Below are 25583 nucleotides of genomic sequence, written 5' to 3' on the forward strand. Positions count from 1 at the left end.
AAAGATCAAGGCCCTTCCCCAGAATAATAATTTATCTTCCTAAATTTAAAACGAATGATAAATTGTAGTTATATTAGAAGGCACCATTAATGAATACTTTCCTGTGTTATACTGTGAACGGGTCTTCAAACATAGAATTAAAACAGTTGTCTGCTTGCTAATTTTTTAACCAATTAATGACCATATTGTGTGTTTTGGGTCACATGAGGCGTAATCATTTTCATTTTTGTTATTATTAATTATTTTTTTTACAAGCAAAGAATCCACTTTCCACCTTTCCCTCGTTCCCTTGTAACCTCTAATCTGCTTTCTGTCTCTTCAAATTTGCTATTTCTAATCTACACTTAGGTAAGATGTTAAACATTGAGGGAGGTTAGGTGAAGGGTGCAGGGGATCTCCTTATACATTTCTTTGCAACTGTGAATCCATAATTATTTCAAAGTAAGAAGTTTTGAAAAATGTACCTCTTTAACGAAGAATTCTGTCCTTCCCACCTGTCTCAGTTTGCTAATGCTACTGAAATGTAATATATCAGAAATGGATTGGCTTTTACAGGGGGGTTTATTAGGTTACAAATTTACAGTTCTAAGGCCATGAAAATGTTCAAATTAAGGCATCAGCAAGAGGATACCTTTGCCCATGAAAGGCTGATCATGTCCTGGGTTTCTCTGTCACATGGTAAGGAACATGGTGACATCTGTTGGCCCTTTGCTCCTGGTTTTGTTGCTGGTTCCAGTGTCCTCCTCTCTGAATGTCTGTCTCCAGGCGTCTCCAGATGCCTATTACTTGGTATCATGTCTCTGCCTTCCTTGTCAGTTATGAGCTTTTTCTTTCCAAGTGAGCTCTTTTAAGGACTCCAATAAACTAATTAAGACCCACCTTGAATGGGCTAGAGGGACATCTCCATGAAAACAGTCTAATCACAAGATCCCACCTGAACAATAGGTCTGCCCCCACAAGATTAAATTAGAAGAACATGACCTTCGGGGGTGCATTACAGTTTCAAACCAACTCACTGTACCAAACTGGGTTTTTAATGGAGGCAGATGTCATTTCCTTCCTGTTAAGTCCCACCATCCGGTTATTGTAGGATCGTAGCACAGGACTACCCAAAGAAGAGTTCTTTATAATCTGTTCATGCTTTGAGGGGCAGCTTATTTTCATTTATGAGTAGTTCCTAATAAAGCCTCTGTTAGTGAACCCATAGCTCTTATGGCTAGTGAAGGTTTCAAATGTATGTCTTTGCCATTTTCCTATTTATTAATATACCTAATAGGAAAATCTTAAAGAATCTTATTAACACACAGAAGAAAATGTACAGTTTTTAAAATATTTCAGTAAATACAAATTGAATCATACTGCATTAACTGCTAATGAATACCCAACTTATATTTTATTAGGTATGCCAGTAAACACTAAAAAGTGAAAAATAGTTTACACACTTTTCTGAATGAACACTTTGGTTTAATTATGGTGCTCCAAAATAAAATAAAATAAAATAAAAGCCTATAGCTACTGCTTTAGTTTGGAAGGTGCCAGAATGCAATATACCAGAAATGGAACAGTTTTTAAAAAGGAGAATTTATTAAGTTGCACGTTTACAGTCTGTGAAGATGTCCAAATTAAAGCAAGACTATAGAAGTGTCCAATCTAAGGCCTCCAGGAAAGGATACCTTGGTTTAAAAAGGCCGATGATGTTCAGGGTTTCTCTCTCAGCTGGAAAGGTACATGGCAAACATGGCAACACCTGCTAGCTTTCTTTTCAGGCTTCTTGTTTCCTGAAGCTCCCCCGGAAGTGTTTTGCTTCTTCATCTCCAAAGGTCTCTGGCTCTGTGGGCTCTAAAGCTTTTTCCAAAATGACTCCCTCTTAAAGGGCTCCTGTAAGCAACCCCACCTTGAATGGGTGGAGGCACATCTCCACAGAAACCATCTAATCAGAAGTTATCACCTACAACTGGATGGGTCATATCTCCATGGGAACAATCAAAAAGCTTACACCCAGCAATACTAATGAGGATTAAAGAACTTGGCTTTTCTGGGGTTCACAATAGATTCAAACCGCATAGCTACTAGTTTCCCATAACTTAATTTAAAAAATTTATTTATTTATTGTTACTGTTTTTTGACATGAGCAGGCTCCAGAAATTGAACCTGGGTCTCCGGCATGACAGACAAGAACTCTGCCACTGAGCCACCATTGCCTGCTAAAAAATAATGGCCTTGTATTTTTTTCCAAGTTCAGTAATTTAGATTGAGACAAAGAATTTGAAAGTGACGTCAGGTGAACTGTCACCTCTCAAGGTACAAACAGGCAACAGTTTGAGGAAGGAAATAGAAAAAAATAATAGAACCAAAGAGAAGAAGTAAAATTCTAGCATTTGGAGATTCACTTATCTCGTAAATCCTAAAGTCATCACTAACTGAATGAGCAAGAAAAATATTTTTAATGCTAATTAGAAACATATAAAATACATTGGAAAGAATTTCATGAGACTTGCTTATTAGAGTAATATTTTAATGGTTAAAACTGATATTGTAATGAGTTCAAGTGCTATATCATATATCAGAAATTTGAATTAAATGAGTAAGATATGTCAAGCACTTAGTACAGCACCTAGCTCAATAGGTGTTAGCTGCTATTTTTGTTACCAGTATCTGTTCCTCTAGTTTGAGTCGATTTACCATCTCCTAAAGTATCCTCAGTTCTTTGCCTATACAATTCTTTAATTTATTAAATATATTTTCTATTACCTGTTTGGCCCTTGTGTATTGAGTTTTTCACTGTGGTCATTGGGTCATAGAATTGATGTGTTTACTTTGTTTTGTTCATTGCCGTGAAAAACAAAGGAAGCACTAATTGATGATGACACGGTACAACTGAAAATAGCAGCTGTCAATAGGCTAGAGAACTATAGTCCCGGGGCCAAGAATTATATTTTTAGTTAAAAGTAAATACATCAGTATGAGTTTCAAAAATATTATGCTGAGTGAAATAAGCCAGACCCAAAGGCCACAAGTTATATGAATTCACTTATGTGAAGTATCTAGAATATGTACATTCATTGAAATAGAAAGTAGGTCAGAGGTTACCAGGAATTGGGTAGTTATTGCTTAATGGGTAAAGAATTTGTATTAGGATAATAAAAAAGTTTTAGTAATGGAAGGTGGTGATGGTAGCACAACATTGTAAAAGCAGTTAATGCCACTGAATTGTATGCTTAAAATGGTTAAAATGAAAATTTTATTTTATATATAGTACTACAATAAAGAAATGATAAATGGAATTATATCAAACACAAAAATAAATTCATAAAAATTATAGCCTTATTTTGTTTTTTATTTATAATTCACATACCATAAAATTCACCCTTTTAAAGTATACAGTTCAATGGGTTTTTGTATATACACAAAGGTTTATACTTTTTTTTCCCTTTAAAAAAATAATTTTTTGTTTGTTTTTTTCACATGGGCAGGCACCAGGAATCAAACTTGGGTCTCCGGCATGGCAGGCTAGAGCTCTGCCTACTGAGCCACTGTGGCCTGCCCCAAATAATTTATTTTTAACAAAGTTGATTATAAAATTTTTAGAAAACACATAAATATAAAAATACAAAAGTTGAAGTTAAAACTACCCAGAAATAACCAGGTTCAAATGTTATTGTCCATCCTCCCAAACTTTTACTATTTGGCATATTCAAATATATTGTTATTCTCCCAAATCGGATCAGACTATACATTCCATTGTCTAGTCTGCTTTTTTTCCACTTAACTATAAAATAGAGACATTTTACCATACCAGTACATTTTTGTGTGTATGATGTTAATTTTAGAGTGTGAAATATTCTGTCAAACCATAAGTTGCCTAACCAACCCCCTATGAATTCAGTTAGGGTATTTTTAGTTTTTCAGTATAACAGCGCTAGAATACCTTTATAACTTCCTATAAGCAGAAGTAGTAGGTCAAAAGGTACATGCATTTTTATGGCTACTCATATATAGTACCAAAATGGACTTCAGAAAAGCTCTATCAATTTACAGTTCCACCAATGTTATCTAAGTCGTTAATTTATTTTTCTAATCTTGAGGTGACCAGGTACATTGAAATCATTTTTCAAATTATATCTATTCCTCTACATAGAGTAAATTGCTACTCTTTGACCTAATACAATTTACTTGGTATATTGTTCAATATAATGGCACTGTGAATTTCTGTAAGTCTGCAGTTTTTGTATTTGCACCCTCCACGGTGGGAGGTAAGAATTGTCCTCGTTTTACAGCATCTGAGATGCAGAGAAGAGAGGTCCTGTCAACACTCAACAGCAAGTTCACCAATTTGGAAATGGATTGCAGCTTCCTGGCTCCCAGATAACACTTTTAAATAGCCATACTCCACTTAGAGAAAATCTTAAGAAAGTCTTAAAATCATCAAAATCAGGTCTTTAACAGGCTTATACTTTTAAGAAAACTTTTCTTTTGCCTGTTTGGTTACTACTTCCATAATATCCTCCTCTTGCCTTCTGTTAAGTTTATGTTCATTTTTATTCAAATGTAATGTCATATCTCTTTGGGAAAGCATTCTTAACTTCTCATACATTTTTTTTTTTTTTTTGCCTTCTACTCTGCGTTCCCACAGCTATCCCTTTATTATATTGCTTATCACATTTGTATTGTAATTATCTCTTTATTTGTCTTCCCTTTCAGACTGTTTCTCTCTAAGACAGGACTCTTTTTGTTTTCTCTGCTATCCTCAGGATCTAGAAAAATGCCTGCTATAGTAGGCTTTCGTATTTGTTGAATGATTGTAGCAACAGATAGTTTGAGCTACCCTTAAACCCTAAGTATATGCCAGTAACTTAATATACTATATTTGATGATGACTGTTAAAATAATGAGCTTTTTGTGGCTGGGAATCATACCATTTTAGTGTTGGAGGGGACCTGAAATATTATCTATTCCAGTCTTCCTCCACCCAACATAGTCATGTTTGAATGCACACATTCACGTGTGTACACAAAAGAAATTGAAATCCAGAGAGGCTGAATGACTTAGTGGTGAAGTTGGGACTAACACCCATGTGTCGTTATTCTTTCTTATACTATTCTGTTTTACACTTTTCAGCCTGTTCTGATGATTTTTACTATGAAAATTCATTTGTTAAGTTCAGGGAAAAGACCTTGAAAGTGTTATTCATAATATTATTTTTTCACTTTTAACTTTAATTAAGACCAAGTTGCCAACCAGCATACTGGAAAAGAAATTTTAAATTGGTTTAAGCAATAAAAGCATTTCTGTTTTACAGGCTTCTGTGAGTGAAAGCCTTCAGAGGGAAGCAGCTAAGAAGCAAGTGATGAAACAGGTAAGGTAGAAAAATGAGTTTTAAAATCCGTTAGATGAAGTATTTCAGTTCACATTTAATTTTAAGTATCCATTTCGCATATAGGTGCTGAGACCAAAACAGTAGGATGTGTATAAAGAAGTTATTTTATCTTGACCCTTATATTCTAAAATTGTATAAGGACATTTTTTATTACATAGATTGCAGGTTTGCTGTAAATCTTAAAGGAAAAACATAATGAAGATTAACTCTTTTGCTACAGATTAAACTATTTTTGCCTTTCAGGTGACTCAGAGTGTTTGGTTTAGTAATTCCTGCTAGTGAGCTTACTGACAAAAAAAAAAAACAGGAATCCTATTATAAGGATAAATCTATTGAATACTTTCTATGTGCTAGATATTATGTTAATTACTTTCTAAGAATCATCTTTAATTCTTAAAACAATCCTTTGAAAATAGAGGCTCTTATGATCTTCATTTTACAGTTAAGGAAAGGAAGGGGAAAAAAAAACATTTATTTGACTTACCTAAAGCCACACAGGTAGTAAGTGGTGGAGGTGTATTAAAAACCAGGCAGCAAAATTCCATAGCTTAAGCTTTCAGCCACTGTATTATGCTGCATCACTGGGGATTTGCTTAATGATTAATTATTATGTATTTAATTATTTTAAGATACCTTATAAGTTATCTTATTTAATACATACATAAAGACATAGAAGTGTATGATTGTTTCAATAACATAAGTGCTTGAGTGTTTCAGAAATGTAGAGCGCAAATTTGAGAAAGACCATCAAATTCAATTTCTTCGTTATGTAAATGGAAGGCTTGAGTTCTAGAGTGTCAGGAGAGATTTCTCCAAGGCCACGTAGGTCTCTTGTTTTCTAGTGTTCTTATGACATTTTGTGCTGCTTTCTTCACTTCAAAGTAGGAATTCCAAATATAATTTTGTTTAACTCTGGCATTTTCAAAACTGCTGTTTCTATTAATGGGATCTTTTAATTGTTTGCCTCGCAATTGGGAATGCTGCTACAACTCTGTACATCTCCTTTGCGGGGTTAAGTTCATATGAACAAATCCCAAGATTGGGGGCTCAGCCTATTGCTTTGGTTGTCCCCACTGCTTGTGAGAATATCCAGAATTCTCCACTTGGGGAAGTTGAATTTGCCCCCTTTCTCACCATTCCCCCAAGCAGACTTTGCAAATACTTTTTTATTCACTATTCAAATCCTTCTGCGATTTATTGAGGCATCACTCTGGAGAATACAAAATCTCATGCCCTACTCAAGTTTCCGTGTAGTTATGGTGTTCAGTTGAGCTATCCACATAAGTTATGTTAGGAAATGAACTAGTCGAAATACAAATTTTATACCAAATAAACATTTTTTACTTTAGTCTCACACGTAAGTTAAAGTTTTAAAATATTAATTACCATGTATTTTCAACATCCTGCATTATTGACATTCCTTTGTTCTTCCTCATGCAAAACATTTTTAAATTTGTACATTTAGTCTTTATCGTTTATCTTTCCTTCTGCTTTCATTTGTGCCCCCGGGCCTCCTCCCTCTATCATTCTCACATTCAACTTCATTCAGTGTTCTAACATTGTATTACAGTTAGGTAGTATTGTGCTATCCATTTCTAAATTTTTACAATCAGTCCCATTGCACAGTCTGTATCCCTTCAGTTCCAGTTACCCAATATCTACCCTATTTCTATTTCCTGATGACCTCTGTTCTTCACTGAAATTATCCAAGTTCATTCATTAATGTCAGTTCATATCAGTGAGACCATACAATATTTGTCCTGTTGTTTCTGGCTAATCTCACTCAGTATAATGTCCTTAAGGTCCATCCATGTTGTTAAATACTTCGTAACTTTATTCTGCCTTACAGCTGCATAATATTCTATCATATGTATATACCACAACTTGTTTAGCCACTCATCTGTTGATGGACATTTTGGCTGTTTCCATCTCTTGGCAATTGTAAATAATGCTGCTATAAACATTGGTGTGCAAATGTCCATTTGTGTCTTTGCTCTCATGTCCTCCGAGTAGATAACAGAAGCCTTGATTCTTGAAGACAATTGTATAACTATATAACTTTTACAGTGTAACTGTGATTGTGAAAACCTTATGTCTGATGCTCCTTTCATCTAAGGTATGGACAGATGAGTAAAAAAAATATGGATAAAACTAAATAAATAACAGGGGGTACAAAGGGTAAAATAAATTAAGTAGATAGAAATACTAATGGTCAAGGAGAGGAAAGGGTAAGAGATATGATATATATGAGTTTTTTTCTTTTTATTTCTTTTTGTGGAGTGATGCGAATGTTCTGGAAAGTGATCATGATGATGAGTACAGAACTATATGATGATACTGCAAGCTATAGATTATACAGCATGTATGGATTGTATGTGTATGAAGACCTGTCAATAATTTTTTAATATGAGATTGCCTGTATTTTTGCTTCTTTTGCATTGTAATTTTCCAAATTGGGGTAGAATGGGATGAGTCTCAAAATATCAAAATCTGATGAGTCTCATAAAATGAGCTAATAATGTATATGTTTGGCATTTTTCTTTTAAATGTTAGATAAAATTTGCCAGGGAAACCATCTAATTAGCCTAGTGTTTTCTTGGCAAGAAGTTTTTGTTTTCTTTATAACCAGTATTATATTTTTCTAGGTATTGAACAATTTATTTTATTTGCTGTTTTTCTTTTGAAATGGTATTAATCTTCCAGGTGTCTAGTTATTTAGAGATTTGTTCACAATCTCTTTTTTCAAGTATATTTATTGAGATATCTTCACACACATATAGTCCATCCAAAGTACACAATCAGTGGCTTACAATATCATCACATAATTGTGTGTTTATCACCATGATCATTTTTGGAACATTTGCATCACACCAGAAGAAGGAAAAGCTCATACATTCCATACTCCTTACCACTCCCTCTCATTGATCCCTAGTATTTCAATCTACCCAATTTTATTTTTACCCCTTATCCTCTCCTTAATATTTAATTACTTTTTGTCGTTATTTTTTCACTTATCTGTCCAAACCCTGGATAAAGGGAGCACCAGACAGAAGATTTTCACAATTATACAGTCATATTGTAAAAGCTATATAGTTATACAATCATCTTCAAGAACCAGGGCTACTGGAATACAGTTCAACAGTTTCAGGTACTATTATCTAGCCTCTCCAATACACCATAAACTAAAAAGAGGTAACCATATAATGCATAAGAATGACTTCTTGACTTTGTTTGAAATCTCAGAAAACTTTGTTTTGTCTCATTTCTCTCTTCTCCATTTGGTCAAGATAGCTTTCTCAATCCCATGATGCTGAGTACCAGCTCATCCCTGGGAATCCTATCCCTTGTTGCCAGGACTCATGTCACCCCTGGGACTCCTGGCTCACGTAAGCGGGGAGGACAGTGAGTTCACCAGGTTGACTTAAAGAGAGAGGCCACATCTGAACAACAAAAGAGATTCTCTGGGAGTGACTCTTAAGCATAATTATAAGTAGGCTTAGTTTCTCCTTCACAGAAATAAGTTTCATAAGGACCGTACCCCAAGATCAAGGGCTCAGCCTATTGAATTTGTTGTCCCCACTACTTGAGAAAACATCAGGAATCCCCCAGATGGGGAAGTTGAATATTTACTCCTTTCTCCCCAGTCCCCCATGGGGACTTTGCAAATAGTTTTTGATTCTCTGCCCAAATTATTTTGCAATGTATTGGGGCATTACACTAACCTGTACAAACCAACAAGATCTCACACCTTATTCAAGATTCTGTATAATTATGGTGTTGGTATAAACTGCCCATACAAGTTAAATTAGATAATACACTACCCAAAATACAAATTTTGCACCAGGTAAAAATCCCTTCCTTTGGTCTCACACAAAAGTTGAAGTTTTAAAATATAGATCATATCATCCTTTCCCTATATTCTGATTTAACTTAATCCTATCTAGATCAGCATCATTCATATCTTTAGATGAATGAAGTCTGATCACTTATTCATCTTTTTTAACACTTACCCTATAGGGTAATGCTGACTTCATTGCTTCAGAACTTTAACTCTGAGTCTCAGGAGTCACATATATACCCAAAGTTTTCAGGGAACGACCAGATTATACACAAATAGCTCAGTGTCTCAGAATTTAGAAATAACAGTTACAACTCCGCAATAAATGTGGCTGCTGTAAGAGCTTACATCTAGGAACCTTTGCAATAGGGGCCCCAACCTGCTCTCAGTTCTCCAAGTTTGTATGTTTTAATTAGTCCATATGAGTGAGGCATGATAATATTTGTCTTTTTGTTTCTGATGTGTTCAAAATAATATCCTCAAGTTCGTTCACCTAGTAGTAGGCCTCACAATTCATTCCTTCCTGCAGCAGCTCAGTAGTACATTGTATGCAAACACTGCAGTTCTCCCTTCCATTCCTCAGTTGTACCCTTAGGCCACCTCCATCCATTGTGAATCACTTGAACACTGCTGCTGTAAGCACCAGTGTGCATATGTCCATTCGATGTCCCACTCTCATTTCCTCTAAGTGTATACCTAGCATCAGTCTCATATGGCAACCCCATCCCTAGCCACTTGTGGAACCACAGTTCCCCCTTCCATGATCAAGGGCTTGGCCAATTGATTTGGGTATCCCTAATGTTTGACACAGTATCAGGATTCCCTGATGGTAAAGTTTAGTAGTTCCATATTTTTTCTCCCATCCCTTAAGGGACTTTGCCAATACTTTTTGATTATCTGCTAAATATATTCTAGGATGTATCCAGGCATTACATTAAGCTATACAGGATTAAAGGCCCTCATTCTTATTCTTGGTCCCATTGTGTTTCATTTGTTCAAATGAGCTGTCCAGACAGGTTGAGTTAGATTATGTGCCACAGAAAAGTTAGATTCTGGGCAAAATAAACCTTTCTTCCTTTGGTCTCAAAGATTAGGTGCGGTTCTAAAATATAGACAATGACTTTCTTACCCCTGAGTTCTGAGTTACCTTAATCCTGACCTGATCAGTTTTGTTCTTATCTCTAAATACCAGGTAATATATATGTAAGACGGTCTTTCAGAATACAAAAATAATAATTACCACTCTGGACTAAATGTGTCTGCCATAAGAGTTTACAGTCTAGGCCACTGTTTTCTTAAAAGCATTTTCTAAAGGAGACCATACAATAATTGTTCTTTTGTTTCTGGCTTATTTTGCCTCACCAAATGTTCCACAGTTTCATTCACATTATTTCATGCCTCATGACTTTGTTCCTATTTGTAGCAGCACAGTATTTGATCATATATATACACCATCATTCGCCAATTTACTTCTCAATCAATGTATCCTTCAGGCATCTACATTCATTAGGCATCGTATATAATGCCCAAAGTTCAAAATCTGTCAACACTCTTCGATTTTAGATAATTTTGTTTTTCCTAAGAGAAAGATAACCAATCAGCACACCTTCACCAAATAGGAAATCTAAACCTCCCTTTAATTCTTGCCCCTCCTCCCATTATTTACCCCTGCTGTTGCTGTGGTACTGCTGATGTTTTCCTGTTTCCATTAATATTTAATGTTATTACTGTAAAGGCAGTCTTTCTTCTACCATTTTGTCTTTTGGATTTTACATGTCATACCTTGGTTTTCTTTTTTTTTTTTTCTCTTTTTCGTTGCTAATTCTCTTCATTTCTCCAGTCTTCTCCAGACCTCTCTCTTCTGTCTTTTCCTGTGTGCCTGTTGCTCCCTTTAGCATTTCTTGTAGCACCGTCCCTCAGTAACTGTCTGAAAATATTTTAAACTTGTTTTTAAGGGGCAGCTTTGCTGGGTATAGAATTCTTCGTTGGCAGCTGTTCTCTTTCAAGTTCTTCTTTATGTTCACCCACTGTCTTTATATCCTTCATCTCTTTTGCCATACCTTCTCTCACCTCAATTATTTGACTTTTGATGAGATTTTGCATGTCTGTTCATCCAGACTTAGTTGTGTCGCCTCCTTTGTCTCATTTGAAATGTTGGCTATTTCCTTTGTCTAAACCACTTCTTTAGTTTTCCTAGTATGATTTATTTTTTGCTGATGTCTAGGCATTTGATATCCTTAATTAGTTTATTCTGAAACTTGTTTTCACTCTTTCACCTAAGGTTTTCTTGTTGGTTGGTTTTGGTTCTCTATCTGTTCTTTGGCATTTGGTTCAACTTATTCTAGACCTCTAGCCTAGGTTCTGTTTAACTATACAGAATTTTGCAGGTCTTGTTTTTCTGTTTCTTGCCCAGCCTGTGTGGAACCTTTTTTTGAGAAGGGTCTTTAGGTACAACCAACCCCAGCCATATTTTCCCAGACCAGACAGGCCCACATCTCAGAAGAGTTTCCCTGAGGAAGAAACCCAGCAGGTGGGCAAACTTTCCTATGAAGCCTTTAGACTCTGCTTTTCCTACCCTATCCAGCTTGTGTCACTTATCTCCCACTAGGGTAAAGTGATGCATAAAGTGATGAGATACCTTTAATTTCAGCAGTCTCTTCCTGCCAGTGGTGTGGTTGGGATGGAAGCCGAGGTAGAAGGCAGACTTAGGATGTTTTCCAGCCCCTGGGGCCTGAATTCCCTGAAGAGGATTGCACTTGAGCTGGGCTTGCCCTCTTTTCTTGGGGAAGACATGCCCTCTATGAGATTATCTCATTCACTTATTTACTTTGTCTCTCAGATATACCTTAATTCCACCCTTACCTGGGTAGTGCTGGAGTATGAGAGTGCTCAGCAGTTCCAGAGAGAGAGAGAAAGAGAGAGAGAGAGAGAGAGAGAGAGAGAGAGAGAGAGAGAGAGAGAGAGAGAGAGAGAGAGAGAGAGAGAAAGGAAAAGGGAGGGAGGAAAGGAAAGAAAGGAAAGAAAGGAAAAGAAAGACTTTTTAGAGCAGGACCCCAGCTCTGCCAGTGAAGCATTAGGGTTGGTATGTGGCTTTTTTTCTTGGGGTCTAGCCCTTTTCCAGTATTTTGTGCTGTCCAACTCAAAAAGTCTCCCAATTTTTTTTGTTTTGTTTTGTTTTTCCATCAGCCCTGCCCCATCTCTGCAAGAGCGCAAACTCTTGGTTCCTTTAGTGCTTACTCCAGGTTTATCTGTCATCAGGACCGTTTTCAGCAGTCAGAATTTATTAGTTAATTCTCCAGTTGGAGCTTGGTTAAACTAACTTTCTTGCTATTAGTAAAGTCTGTTTCCTTTCCTCTTGGGAACCAACCTGCCATGCCTATTGGGGAGGGGTGTTGACCTCCGTGGATTGGGAGACTTACAATTCTGTGTGGGTTCTAAGCCATTCTGCCCATTCCAGACTGGTGTATGATGTGTGTCCAGTCGCTGGTGTCCCCCTCACAGTTGTTCCATACAGTTCCTGGCTATTTAGTAATTACTCTGGAAGAGGAACTAAATTTCACACCTCATTGTGCCACCACCTTGCTGACAGTTAGTGGCACCACCACACATAATTTCTCGATCATTGATTCTCTGATATGTATTGGGGTTTACATTCTGGTAAGTTCAAGTGCAGGGGACTGCACTTCGTTTTCATAGAACCTCATCTAACACCCCTCCAGGCAACTCTTCAAGTTAATATCCTTAAGGAAAACAATATTGAAAGGAACCAGGCTTTACCTACCCAGGGATTTTGTGAGAAGTCTAATGAATATTTGAGTCTCCAAAATCCACAGTTGTTTGCATCTCCCCAGGATTTTTGCTATGGCCCTAGATTACCCTTTTGAGCTTCGCTAATATTGTCACCTGCTTTTGCAGTGAGGAGCAAGTCTTTGTAACAGAGGAAATGGGACAAAAACTAGAACCCAGCTCCCCCATTCTCTAAGTTACCTGTACACAGCCATGTTCTCTGCCCCAGACGGTATCCCTGCAGCTCACCTCCCAACATGCACAAGATAGGTGTGCCCTCTGTTAAAACAACCTTAAGTTTCCCTTGGGGTTCCTCTTCATTTTTGTTATGGCAGTGGTTCTTAACTTCATGGACTCCATGTTTCCATCTTTGAGTTTTCCAGGCTTGATTTTGGGAAGGGAGCAGTAATATTAATTTACCACCTTCACCTAGCCAGGAGAATGATTTTTTTTTTAAGATTATAGTAAATATTGAAAAATGAGAATATATATGAATTTCTTAAAATTTTAAACAGTATTTCAGAAAACTTTTTAAGCAACATGTACATCATTCCATAGTCAAATTATTGACATGTTAAAAACCGGAGAATATCAAGAGAGTTCTTTTGAATAACAATTATCACCCTGTCAATTAAAAAAGATTCTATACCTCTCTTGTGTTACACATTACATTAAGCATTTCAGCAATTTAGGAAAAGGTTAAAATGTTATACTCTGTAGGTTACAAGTTTTCAGGATGGGGAGAATGGCTAAGATTTGTGAAACAACAGTAATATCAGGGATATTATTAAGAGTTAAATATTGTAGTGCAGAATTCAAAGAAAGGCATTATTTGAGGTTAAGGTAGGCTTTGAAAGGTAGGCTTGAGCTAGCCCTGAAACTCTACTAAGATTTTGGTGGCCTGGAAGCAAGATTTTATCTATCCTTAAGATAGAAGGAACATCAAGAGCAAAGGCAGAGAGTCAGTCCGCTGAGGGCACCTCTGGGCTGCGATGAGCCTCCCTGCCATGCCCTGCGGCCTGCAGCTGCCACCCAGTCAGTGGCCCGGCCCACGTTCCGAGAAACCAGAGAATGATGCCAGCTGAACACCAGGTCCAAGAAGAGACAAAAGTTCTGAAACTTAAAGCAAAAATGGCTGATAAAGAAAATGCCAATAGATGTACAGAGAGCAAAAATAATACAAGCATGGGAAAAAATTATATTCCTTTAAAACCTAATAAATCAACCAATTCAACTATAGCAGTCAGTACATATAGTTTTGAGGATAATCAAACTACTCAGTTGTTTCCAATTAAAATGATCCCCCAAATCAACATATGACATTTACTCACGCATTTCACTTTTAAAAAAATAGTAAAAAAAAAAAAAAATGACTACAGAGAAACCTAAGGAAAATGCTGCTAACATTCCCAAGAAACCTGTGCTGCTGGGATCTTATCCAGCAGCCAAATTGTTCAGTCTAAGGTTAATTCATTTAGAAAACCTCTACTAGTCATAGATGGGAGTTCTGCAACAACCAAGAAACTTTCAACTACTGTCTCTGAAGCCACAGAGCCTCATCCTATAAACACCAGCAGTATAATAGTGAAAAGTAATGAAGTCTCAAATGTAACTGCCACAAAATTTGTGAGCACTGCATGTCAGGACAGACAACCTGTGCGACCTCCTATTAGAAGTCACCACAGTAATGGCCTGGACAAGGTGAAACAGGGCATCAACAGACCTTCTGCCAGTGTTACAATCCAGAAAGGGCCTACTGGAAAGGGAGTACTACAGTTAAACACAGATTTATCTAGGGTCCAAATAAATTCTCAAGGCACAAAAAGAAATGAGACATTAACAAGAAACCTGGCTTCTAAAGTTACAACCAGGCCTGCTTTATCTTCTAACACCAAACTGATTGAACAGTCCAAAACCACTGACCAGCAAAGACATACTGCAGCCAAAACAACCTTACATAGATTGGCTCAGCCCAAAGAAACTGCAGAAGAAAGAAAAATCCGTCTGACCGAGTGGAAGGCTGGCAAAGGAAGAGTGCTGAAAAGTCCTCCTAGCTCCATACTTAGCCAGCTAGAACCCGAAGGACAAAATAAAAAACCAGGTGGGTCTTTCTGGACTACCATGGCAGAAGAAGATGAACAGAGACTATTTACTGAAAAAGTAAACAAGACGTTTTGTGGATGCTTGAACCTGATTAATGAGAAATGCCCAAAAGAAGAAATATTGGCTACACTGAATGATCTGGTTGAAAATATTCCAGATGCAAAAAAGCTTGTTAAATATTGGATATGCCTTGCACGTCTTGAACCAATCACAAGTCCTATTGAAAATATTATCACAATCTACGAGAAAGCCATTCTGGCAGGGGCTCAGCCTATTGAAGAGATGTGACATGCAATTGTAGATATTCTAACACTGAAGAGTCAAGAAGAAGTTAATTTTGGAGGAAATACTGAGGCTTGTGCAGCCATGGAACAAATACAGGAAGTAAACACTGAAAATATAGATGTTAATGTGGAGCCAGAAACACTGGAAATGGAAAACAAACCACATAAAAATGTGATATTTCCAGACTGTGAAAAAGAATGAGAGGACAAAACAAAAGAGCCCATCAGTGATGCTAAAACCCCCAATAATGAAACTAGAGCAAGTTGCTTAATTAAATATAATGTTTCTGCTACACCATACTTCCAAAGTATAAAAAAGAAGATGCAGTTTGATGAAACAAATTCTGCATTTAAAGAGCTGAAGTTTCTAACACCAGTGAGACATTCTCGGTGTCTTCAAGAGAAAAATTCCAAATTGCCAGATATGTTAAAAGACCATTATCCTTGTGTGTCTTCACTGGAACAGTTAACAGAATTGGGAAGTGAAACGGATGCTTTTGAATGCCGTCCTAATGCTGCTCTCTGCCGCATGTGCTCCGAGACTGAGACAGCAGATGAGAACTAAAATTCTTATAAGGAATGGGTTTTAATATAAATAAGAAGGTACTTTGTGGTAAGAGAAAGATGGTAGGTAAACTTAGTGGATATTAGAAACTTTAAAGTTAGTCTGAGTTCCTTTCTTAGTTAAAATTTTAACTTCCATGACTTCCTTTCATGTTGTTTATAGACTATTAGAATGAAGTTAATATATTAGTAACAAATTTCATTCTAGTTTTGGTAAATTTCTAAAATACTAGTAGTTAAACTTGTTTTTTCTGTCTGATAGTAAAGCTTTACTGTTAAATCATGTCCTCTGAAACCTGACCACTATATCTTTCCCTCTCACACATAAATACCACCAATAAACTTGTTTTGTAAAGCCCTGAAGTAATACTTAAATGACATATATAATTTACCAACGCTAAGTTTTAATAAGTGATTTTTTCATTGTAAGAGATGAGTTTTATTTGACTGTGATTGAAGATCACATATTTCATCTTATTTATGATCATTCTTTCCATTTGTGTAATAGCAGCTGTCTTAATTCTATTTACTGTCTTTTGTTTAGGAGAGTAGCACTTTTATCCTTTTTAAACTGTGTACCTAATATGCATCCAATAAGTTAAAATACCTGTATGCTCTAAAAAAAAAAAGAACAAAGGCAGAGGACTTTTCTTTTTTTAATGTTTTTTTAATTGTAAAATGTAGCATATATACAGAAAAGCAATAAATTTTCACATAGTTTTTAACAAGTAGTTATAGAACAGATTCTAAAGTTTGATATGAGTTACAGTTCCACGATTTTTTTGTTTTTTCTTCTAACTGCTCCAAGACACTGGAGACCAAAAGAAACTTTAATATGATGATTCAGCAGTCATATTCATTTGTTAAATCCTATCTTCTCTGTTATACTCATCCTTCTCTTTAAATAACATATACATAGAAGCAACAAATTTGAAAGTATATCGCATCAGTTAGTTGTAGAACAGATTTCAGAGTTTGGTATGGGTTACAGTTTCACAATTTTAGGTTTTTATTTCTAGCTGCTCTGAAGTACTGAAGGCTAAAAGAAATATCAGCATAATGATTCAGCACTTATTTGGTAAACTCGACATTTTTGTATAACTCCACTATCACCTTTGATCTTTCTCCCATTCTTTAGGGGTATTTGGGCTATGCCCATTCTAACTTTTTCATGTTGGAGGGACTGTCAATAATATGGTATAGGGGGATGGAACTAATTGATGTTCTGGAAAGGCGGACCTGGCAGAGGACTTTTTAAGATTGAAACTGCTAAAATGCTGTCTTAGAAAATGTCCCTATTTTCAGAGCTTTTTTTCCAAAAAGTATTTCTTACCATTACGTGTTTAAAAATTAAATACTTTATTTGGCAACGCTAATAGTGATATGAAAGTTTAATATATAACATTTTATCTGAAAACCAAGGTTAGGTATTTCCAGGTTATACCATATACCTTTTGACCTGTTGATATGAATAATTATATTTACATACAACTTAATACATAATGATAATTGTTAACATTTATTGAATACTTACTGTGTGTCAGGCTCTACTGTAAGAATTTTAAGTTTAAGTCATTTAATTGTCATAACAACCTGAAAGGTAAGTATAATTATTATCTTGTTTTTAATCTTAGAAAACTGAGGCAGAAGAAGATTAAACAGGCTTGCCCAAGGCAACTAGGAAGTATTCAGACTCTGGCAACTTCATTCCAAGAGTTGATTCAAATTGTTTGCAACAATTTTAATGATATACTTCTATCTTTTAAACCTCTCTCGCGCTCAAAAAAATTACGTAGATTTTCTGTTGTTTCTATTTCCTGACATATTTTTGAAATATGTTTAATTTGTTTTAAAGACCAAACTGGAAATCCAGAAGGCCCTTGCAGAAGATGCTACTGTTTATGAATATGATAGTATTTATGATGAAATGCAAAAAAAAAAGGAAGAAAGTAATCCCAAATTACTCTTGGGAAAAGACCGAAAGGTTTGTAGCTGAAAATACCAAGTTTCTTTGACCTTTACTTGCACTCTTTATCTTAGTCTTATTTCTACATGAAGAGTTCCTGGTTCTACGTGTTATCAATTTGATTTAGAGCCCAGGAAGCAATACGTATAGTATCCTAAGTAGGAACAAGTGAATTAGCTAACAATTTTGTATTTTGTTGTTTTCTTTGAAAGCTTTGCAAATAATGTAATTTTTCCTTCGAAATGTTACATACTAAATTTGTACCATTCCTGTTTATGTTTTGCTGATTCGTAATTGGTAACTGAGTCATCATAAATAATTTTTAGTTTGAAAAAAAAGCTTTAGGAAAAAAATTGAAATAAGTTTTTCTCTGTTGCTCTCATTCTTTCACATACACACAGACGGGTTTTTTATTGATTTTTATATCTTTCATTATTTATTAGTATAGTGGTGTAAAATTATGTTAAGGCTATTTTAAATAATCATATTTCCACTGAAAGTGAAAAACTAGTAGAAATTTCTCCATTGATTCACTTCTTTGTTAAAGTATTAAAAGAGCACTTTTATTCTTTTAATAAATGAGTGAGAAAAACACTAAGAAAATTTCTTAGTTCTAATCTAAAAAGAATAGCATCATAACTGAGTTATTTCTCTATAGTTACATAATTACTGAAAACAACTTTAATTTCAATCTAGCTAGTAAATCTATATTTGTGATTAAAAAGTATTATACAATATTGGCAGTTATTATCTTTCACTCTTTCCTAAGTAATCTTTTTTCCCTCAGCCCAAGTATATTCACAACTTACTAAAAGCAGTTGAGATCAGAAAAAAGGAGCAGGAAAAAAGAATGGAAAAGAAAATTCAAAGAGAACGAGAAATGGAAAAGGGAGAATTTGATGATAAAGAATCATTTGTGACATCTGCTTATAAGAAAAAACTGCAAGAGAGAGCTGAAGAGGAAGAAAGAGAAAAGAGGGCTGCTGCACTTGAAGGTAAGATGCAAGGGGAAGAAAGAAAGGAGAAAGAAACAGAAGCAGCAGAATTCGGCTCTATGTTCAGCCATCTGCTGTCAGTGAACCCTTGCATTATAATGTGGTTATAATTTATGTATATGAATTCAGGATACAAGATATGGTATTACATAGTATTGTAAAAATATGGAAGAGATTTTAACTAAGAACAAGCTGAACTCTTGAATGATTCTTATCCCTACTGGACTTTTCACTTCTTATTTTGCTGTTAAAAACTGTGGTCTATTAGAAGTCATTGCCTTAGAAGGTGATTCCAAATGTAAAAACATTTATACAAAACATAACACATAATATTTGTCAGTAGCAATATAAACTGAGATTTAAACCCTAATTATATTTTCTGGGATGAGAAAATCTAGGGTAACACCATTCAGGAAGCATCGATTGGATATTTTGAAAAAGAATCTCATTAATCCAAGAAAGAACAGAGATGTACAGGGCTAAAGAATAGTGCTTTACTTCAGTGCTTTTTACTCATGGTCTTTCTCAAGATGCTAAATAGAAAATGTATTTAGAAATGGTTTAGTTAACATAAGTCCTTATCAATTTTAAGTGGAAGAAGATCAAATTTATAAGTTTGCCCAGTTATGTACTATGTTCATCTACAGCAATGTTTAGTAAACTTTCTGTAATGGGCCAGATAGTAACTATTTTAGACTTTTGTGTACCATCCAGTCTTTGTTGCAACTAATCGTCTCTGCCTTTATAACGAAAAAAAAAGAAGACATGAGCAGGGCTATGTTAATAAAATTTTATTTACAAAAACAGGCAGCAGGCCACATTTGATCTGCAGGCTATAGTTTGTCAATTCCTGATCTAGAGAATAGTCTACATACTGTGTATGTTATATACTCTGTGTCTATAAAACTGAGTTGCATTGTGTTTTGTTAAATATGTTTTTCTCACTTTTGATTTCCCTCTGTTAGCACGTTTGGATGTAACTAAGCAGAAAGATCTCAGTGGATTTTATAGGCACCTGTTAAATCAAGCAGTTGGTGAAGAGGAAGTACCTAAATGCAGCTTTCGTGAAGCCAGGTGAGATGTGGCATATGGAATATGTAGAAGAATGATAGTGTTCATAGCCTGTGGTTGCAGGTTATTTTAGTCCTCTGAAAGGAAAATTGCAGCATTGTATGTCGTGGTGTTAGCCAAACCTGACCTAATTTAATGAATGGCTAGTGATTTGCACATAGTTTGTTGCTTTAAAAACCTACAGACTTAGTTGGAGATCATTTGTATTCTGAGTTGAGAAAAATAAAATTTGATCAGTACATTCTCAGTGATTGAAGTTTAACATTATTGCAAACCAAAGAACTTGAACATTTAATGTACAAGATTTCTGAATGTCACTGTACTTTATAGTGGTGGATCTCATAAATGATTTTCAAAGGGGAACAAAACCAAATTATAGTTTCTTTTTATTAGGGCTTTTTTTTTGGTACTTTATTTAATTACGGTGACAAAGTTTGAAAGTAAATAGAGAAGTTAATATGATTTTAAAAGACAGTTTTTTTAAAGTGAGGAGGCATTGTCTAAAACAAGGAGATAGTCAACATACATATTAATAAGTAATAAGGCATAGACTCTCTGTCATCTAGACAGATTACTCAGATGGTTAAAAAACTTTTATAGCTTTTCACTAAGAGCAAACAAATAATTGAAGAAAACATTGTTATTTTAACAGAGTGAAAACCAAGTTCTTGTTTTGTATGAAAATACTTCAGATAAAAAAACGATTAAAAGTCTTAGAAAACTATAAAATCTTAGTCAACCTTAATTATAGCCAATAAAATTCACTTCAACAAGACTTCTGCAACTTTCAGTCTCCATCCATTTTGTCCTACCCGTTCCTGTTTTTCATTCTGCAACAATCAGTTATTCTACTTAGGGGGAAAAAGTGCACTCTTTTTCCTTAACAAAAACACTTTCTGTGGGCGGACCATGGTGGCTCAGCAGGTAGGAATGCTTGCCTGCAATGCCAGAGGACCCGGGTTCATTTCCCGGTGCCTGCCCATGTTAAAAACAAAAACAAACAAACAAACAAAAAAATGCTTCCTGCATACCTCATATGTTTAAATTACCAAGCAAGATCTTGAAATCAATCTTTAAGCCAACATTCTATAAAACAATTCTTTTTTTTTCTTTTTTGTGAAAAACAACATATATACAAAAAAGCATAATTTTCAAAGTACATTGCAATAATTAGTTTTAGAACAGATTTCAGAGCTTGGTATGGGTTACAGTTCCACAATTTTAGATTTTTACTTCTAGCTACTCTAAAATACTGGAGACTAAAATAAATATTAATATAATGATTCAGCAGTCATACTTGTTTGTTAAACCCTGTCTCCTCTATATATCTCCACCATCATCTTTGATTGTTCTCCCACTCTTAAGGGGTATTTGGGCTATGCCCATTCTAACTTTTTTATGTTGGACGGGGCTGTTGATAATATGAGATAGGGGAATGGAACTAGTTGATGTTCTGGAAAGGCCTCTGCATTTCAGGACTTACCTCGTCCAGGGACCCATTTGGAGGTTGTAGGTTTCTGGAAAGTTACCCTAGTACATGGAACCTATGTAGAATCCTATATAATGCCCTAGGTGTTCTTTAGGATTGGCAGGAATGGTTTTGGTCCATTTCAGTTTTGCAAATATTGAAAGAATACTGAAGGATTAGAAGATTCTAGTTTGCAAGGTATTCACATAGTAAATAAACACCTTTTCACATTTGGGTAATCAGAAAGTATATACAATTAAAATTGTGTCAATTAAAGTATTGTGAAAAATTATATGAATACTTCAGTTGCTTACTACATTTGATAATGTGGCATTTTGTGTTTTTATTATTTCTTAAAGGTCTGGAATAAAGGAAGAGAAATCAAGAGGTTACTCTGATGAAATGAGTTTGGAGAATGAAATACCACATGAGAAATGTGTTCTCCAGACTGATGTGAAGGTAGAAGAAAACCCAGATGCAGACAGTGATTTTGATGATAAGAGCAGCGAGGATGATGAAATGGAAGAAAATAATAAAGTAAACTATAGAAGGGATAAAAGCATGGAGAACTCCCAGAATGACCCTAGGCATCAAAGGAATCAAATCCATTCACCATCATCTAGTGAAGAAAGAGGACACAATGTAAAATGCCACACAAAAAGTTCCAAGTCAAGAGGACACGAAAAAAGGGAAGATAAGCTCCCAGAGAGACAATACAGGGACCAGGAGAGGTATTACACTAACCGTGAGTACCTAAAAGAAAAGAAAGATTTCCATAGGCATAGTGAGGCCAAGTATAGGGAATTCCACTGGAAGAGACATGAACAAGAAGATAAATCAAGAGGAAGAGACCAGAGAGAAAGAGAAAGAAATGACAGAGAGTGGAAAAGGGAGAAAGATAGGGAGAAATATCCCCCAAGAGAACAAGAAAGAGATAGACAACAAAATGATCATGACCAACACATTGAGAAAGGAAGAGAGAAGGAAGAGAAAAGCAAAGAAAAGGAAGAGCATGTGAAAGTTAGGAAGGAAAGATATGAGAACAAAGATAAATACGAAGATAGGGAAAAACAAGAAGTAAGCAAAGATAAATACAGAGACAAGGAAAAACAAGAAGTAAGTGTTCAATGTTCAGAAAGAAATCAAGACAGAAAGGAAAGCAGTCCAGGTAGAGCTAAGGATAGGTTGTTTGACCAGGAAAAATCCAATAAAATGAGAAACATGGAAAAGGACAAAGAAAGAAACCAAGAGAAACTCACCAGCTCTGAAACATCGCTGGAAGCAAAACACAGAATCATAGAGAAAAGGTTAGAGAAGGACGAAGAACAAGAGAGTCCATCTGAAGCAGTAAGCAAGTTTGCAAAACGGAATAATGAAGAAACGGTAATGTCTGCTAGAGACAGGTACTTGGCTAGGCAAATGGCACGGGTTAATGCAAAGACTTATATTGAGAAAGAAGATGATTGATAGCTGCACCAATAGAAAGATCTAGGGAAGCACACAAAATTACTGCTCCTGGAACATGCTGTATAGAAGAAAAAGGTGTGGGCGGGCCATGGTGGCTCCGTGGCAGAGTTCTCACCTGCCATGCCAGAGACCCGGGTTCGATTCGCAGTACCTACCCATGCAGGAAAAGAAAAAATGAAAAGTATATTAAGAATGGTTTGGGAGGATTTTTAAAAACAGTTTTTCAAAATTGGTTTTTGGTTTAGGTTTAAATCAAAAGAGTTCTTTTACCGTGAATGTTTGAATATATATAATTTTATTTAGTACCACATTCTTGATTGTATTTAAGTAACTGTTAAGAGTGTGCTTAATGCATGTAGGTACTTAATGGGGACAGTTGGCTCTACCACAACCATTAAAAAATTAAACAACTACCCTAATGTTGATTTTGATACAGGAGCGGTTTTGTTTTACAGATGCTGAATTTCAGATTATAATACATGGAGATGAACAATAAAGTAGAAGATATGGTTATACTTTATGCTCTGAAATTTGTATTACAATACAAAATATGCATCATACATCTTGTCTAAATAACTTGTTTGTACACAGCATACTTGGGCTAACACAAAAATAAAAGTAGTGATATGTTTATATATTTCATGCTTATAAATTATTTTTCAAGTAATTTCACTCCTTTATACCACAATTCCCCCCCACCCCCCATTTGTAAAGTAAAAATGACTTTAATTTGAAATTCCAGAACCTCAATAAGTTAGCAAATTGACTATGGATGTAAATCAGTTTTCACTAAAGCTGAAAAAAATGGAGACATTTGCCTAAATGAAATTAGCTAAAGGTCCATGTGGCCTGTTTCTGAGCATGTCTTGTTTTACACTCTAAAGGTAGTGGAGCTTATTAGAAGTTCTATATTAAGTCTTTGAAACCTACCATTGGAACAGTGTAAATTATTCATAGGAAAGTATGAGGATGAATGCTATGGAGAAAATAGTTCCTTAACAGGTCTTCTCATTAAAATACTGTTTCTATCATGATACTCTTATGAGGAATTAGCGCATTATCTTATTTTTTTAATTTATTTTTTTACATGGGCAGGCACTGGGAAACAGTATTTTTTCCCAGTCTGGCATGGCAGACGAGAACTCTGCTAGTGAGCCAACGTTACCTACCCTATCTTATTTTTATAAGGATACATTTCGTTTAATAAGCATTAAACTTATTTAATTCAGATTAAGCATTCATAAATCATTTTAATATACCTTTAAAACCAGGGGAAAAGAGTAACAAGAAGCAAATGCTTGGATCTCTGACGCATTAAATATCAGTTACATCCTAATACTTTAAGTCAGTGACAGTAACAAAGCCTAAAAAGTACTGAGTTAGTGTGCACAGAGTAGGTAATTTAATTCTGGAAAGGCAAGTTAGGGTGTGGTCATGGAAGACTGTTAATGACAAGCCAAAAGTTCAACTTTTGTAGAGAAAATTCCTTTGTTAGAATTGTATTATAACTAGAGCTATGTACTGAGAAGATTAGTTTGACCATAATGTGCAAGGTAGCCTAGGAAGGAAGGATTAGAGTCAGAAACCTGATAGGAAACTGTCAGGTTTCTACCTCTCCCAGTAGTTGAAAGACTTTGACAAAACAGCTTGGATGCTTTAGATAGGAAAAGCTGTAGATTACTTTTATTAATCAACTTAGTTTGGCATATCTCTGGGGGAAACTGCAAATTAAGGGTTTTCTTCTCCTCAGGAACTATACATAGGTTGTTTTTTCTTCCCTGGCATTCATCCCTCCTTTCTGGTACCAGCACTTTGATTTTCCTTTGGGGAAGCACCATACTCAGTCCAGTGATTGAGATGGGTTGAACAGTCTCCACAAGGGGTATGTAACTCAAGCTGGGCCAATTCTGGGACTACTGTCAAAACTTAAAGATGTTTTCTGCTAACTTACTCACCATTGAGGTTAGTCTGGAGCTGCATGGAAGAGCGCCTGACTGCCTGACAGAGTAAACTCCACACGAAAGAAAGCAGAAATGAGAGATCAAGAGAAGGACCAGTAATTGATGATTACTTTTGAATCTCTGGCTCCAGTGGGGCATATTCAGATATTTAAACTAATACCTTTCCTTTTTCACTTAGGCCAGTTTAAATTGGGTTTCTGCCACTGCAACCAAGGAATCTTTGTTTGATACAATAGGATTTCACCAATGTAACTCCATGCCAAAAAGTCTCAAAACATGCCTAATAAACTTTTTAATTATAGTATAACATGCATAAAGAAAAATACTTTAGTATACAGAGTAATGGATTTACACAGACTATACAAGTCTAGTTCGAAAGGAACATAACCTGCACAACAGAAGCTCCCCTCAAACCTGTTCCCATCCTACTCTTTAGACTTTTTTTAATGCAATTTTACTGAGATATATTCATATACCATATAATCATCCAAAGTATACAGTGGCTCACAGTATCATTAAATAGTTGTACATTCATCACCACAACCAATTTTAGAACATTTTCATTACTCCAAAATAAAAATTTTAAAAACCCAAAACTTCCCAGATCCCTTATCTGCCACCACTCCTTTTTTACTTTTCTTTTCTTACTCCTCTGCCCATACACTGGATAAAGGGAGTGTCAATCACAAGGTTTTCACAATCA

The 25583-nt window shown here is 35.5% G+C and overlaps 1 protein-coding gene and 1 pseudogene across 4 annotated transcripts in view; both read left to right on the forward strand.

The window, feature by feature from the left end:
- NSRP1 (nuclear speckle splicing regulatory protein 1) overlaps positions 1–23435 on the forward strand; it is an 80617-nt gene extending 57182 nt beyond the window's left edge. For all 4 annotated transcript variants that reach the window (XM_077165411.1, XM_077165415.1, XM_077165412.1 and 1 more), the window contains 5 exons: positions 5300–5356; positions 17808–17936; positions 18706–18913; positions 19879–19987; positions 21812–23435. In XM_077165411.1, the coding sequence (XP_077021526.1) occupies positions 5300–5356; positions 17808–17936; positions 18706–18913; positions 19879–19987; positions 21812–22919 (1611 nt within the window). In that variant the 3' untranslated portion in view covers positions 22920–23435. The remainder of the gene's footprint in view (positions 1–5299; positions 5357–17807; positions 17937–18705; positions 18914–19878; positions 19988–21811) is intronic.
- On the forward strand, positions 13856–17801 carry LOC143687950 (cytoskeleton-associated protein 2 pseudogene; annotated as a pseudogene).
- Positions 23436–25583: the final 2148 nt, after the last annotated feature.

This window comes from Tamandua tetradactyla, chromosome 6 (genome assembly GCF_023851605.1).
Source record: "Tamandua tetradactyla isolate mTamTet1 chromosome 6, mTamTet1.pri, whole genome shotgun sequence".
Taxonomy (NCBI): domain Eukaryota; kingdom Metazoa; phylum Chordata; class Mammalia; order Pilosa; family Myrmecophagidae; genus Tamandua; species Tamandua tetradactyla.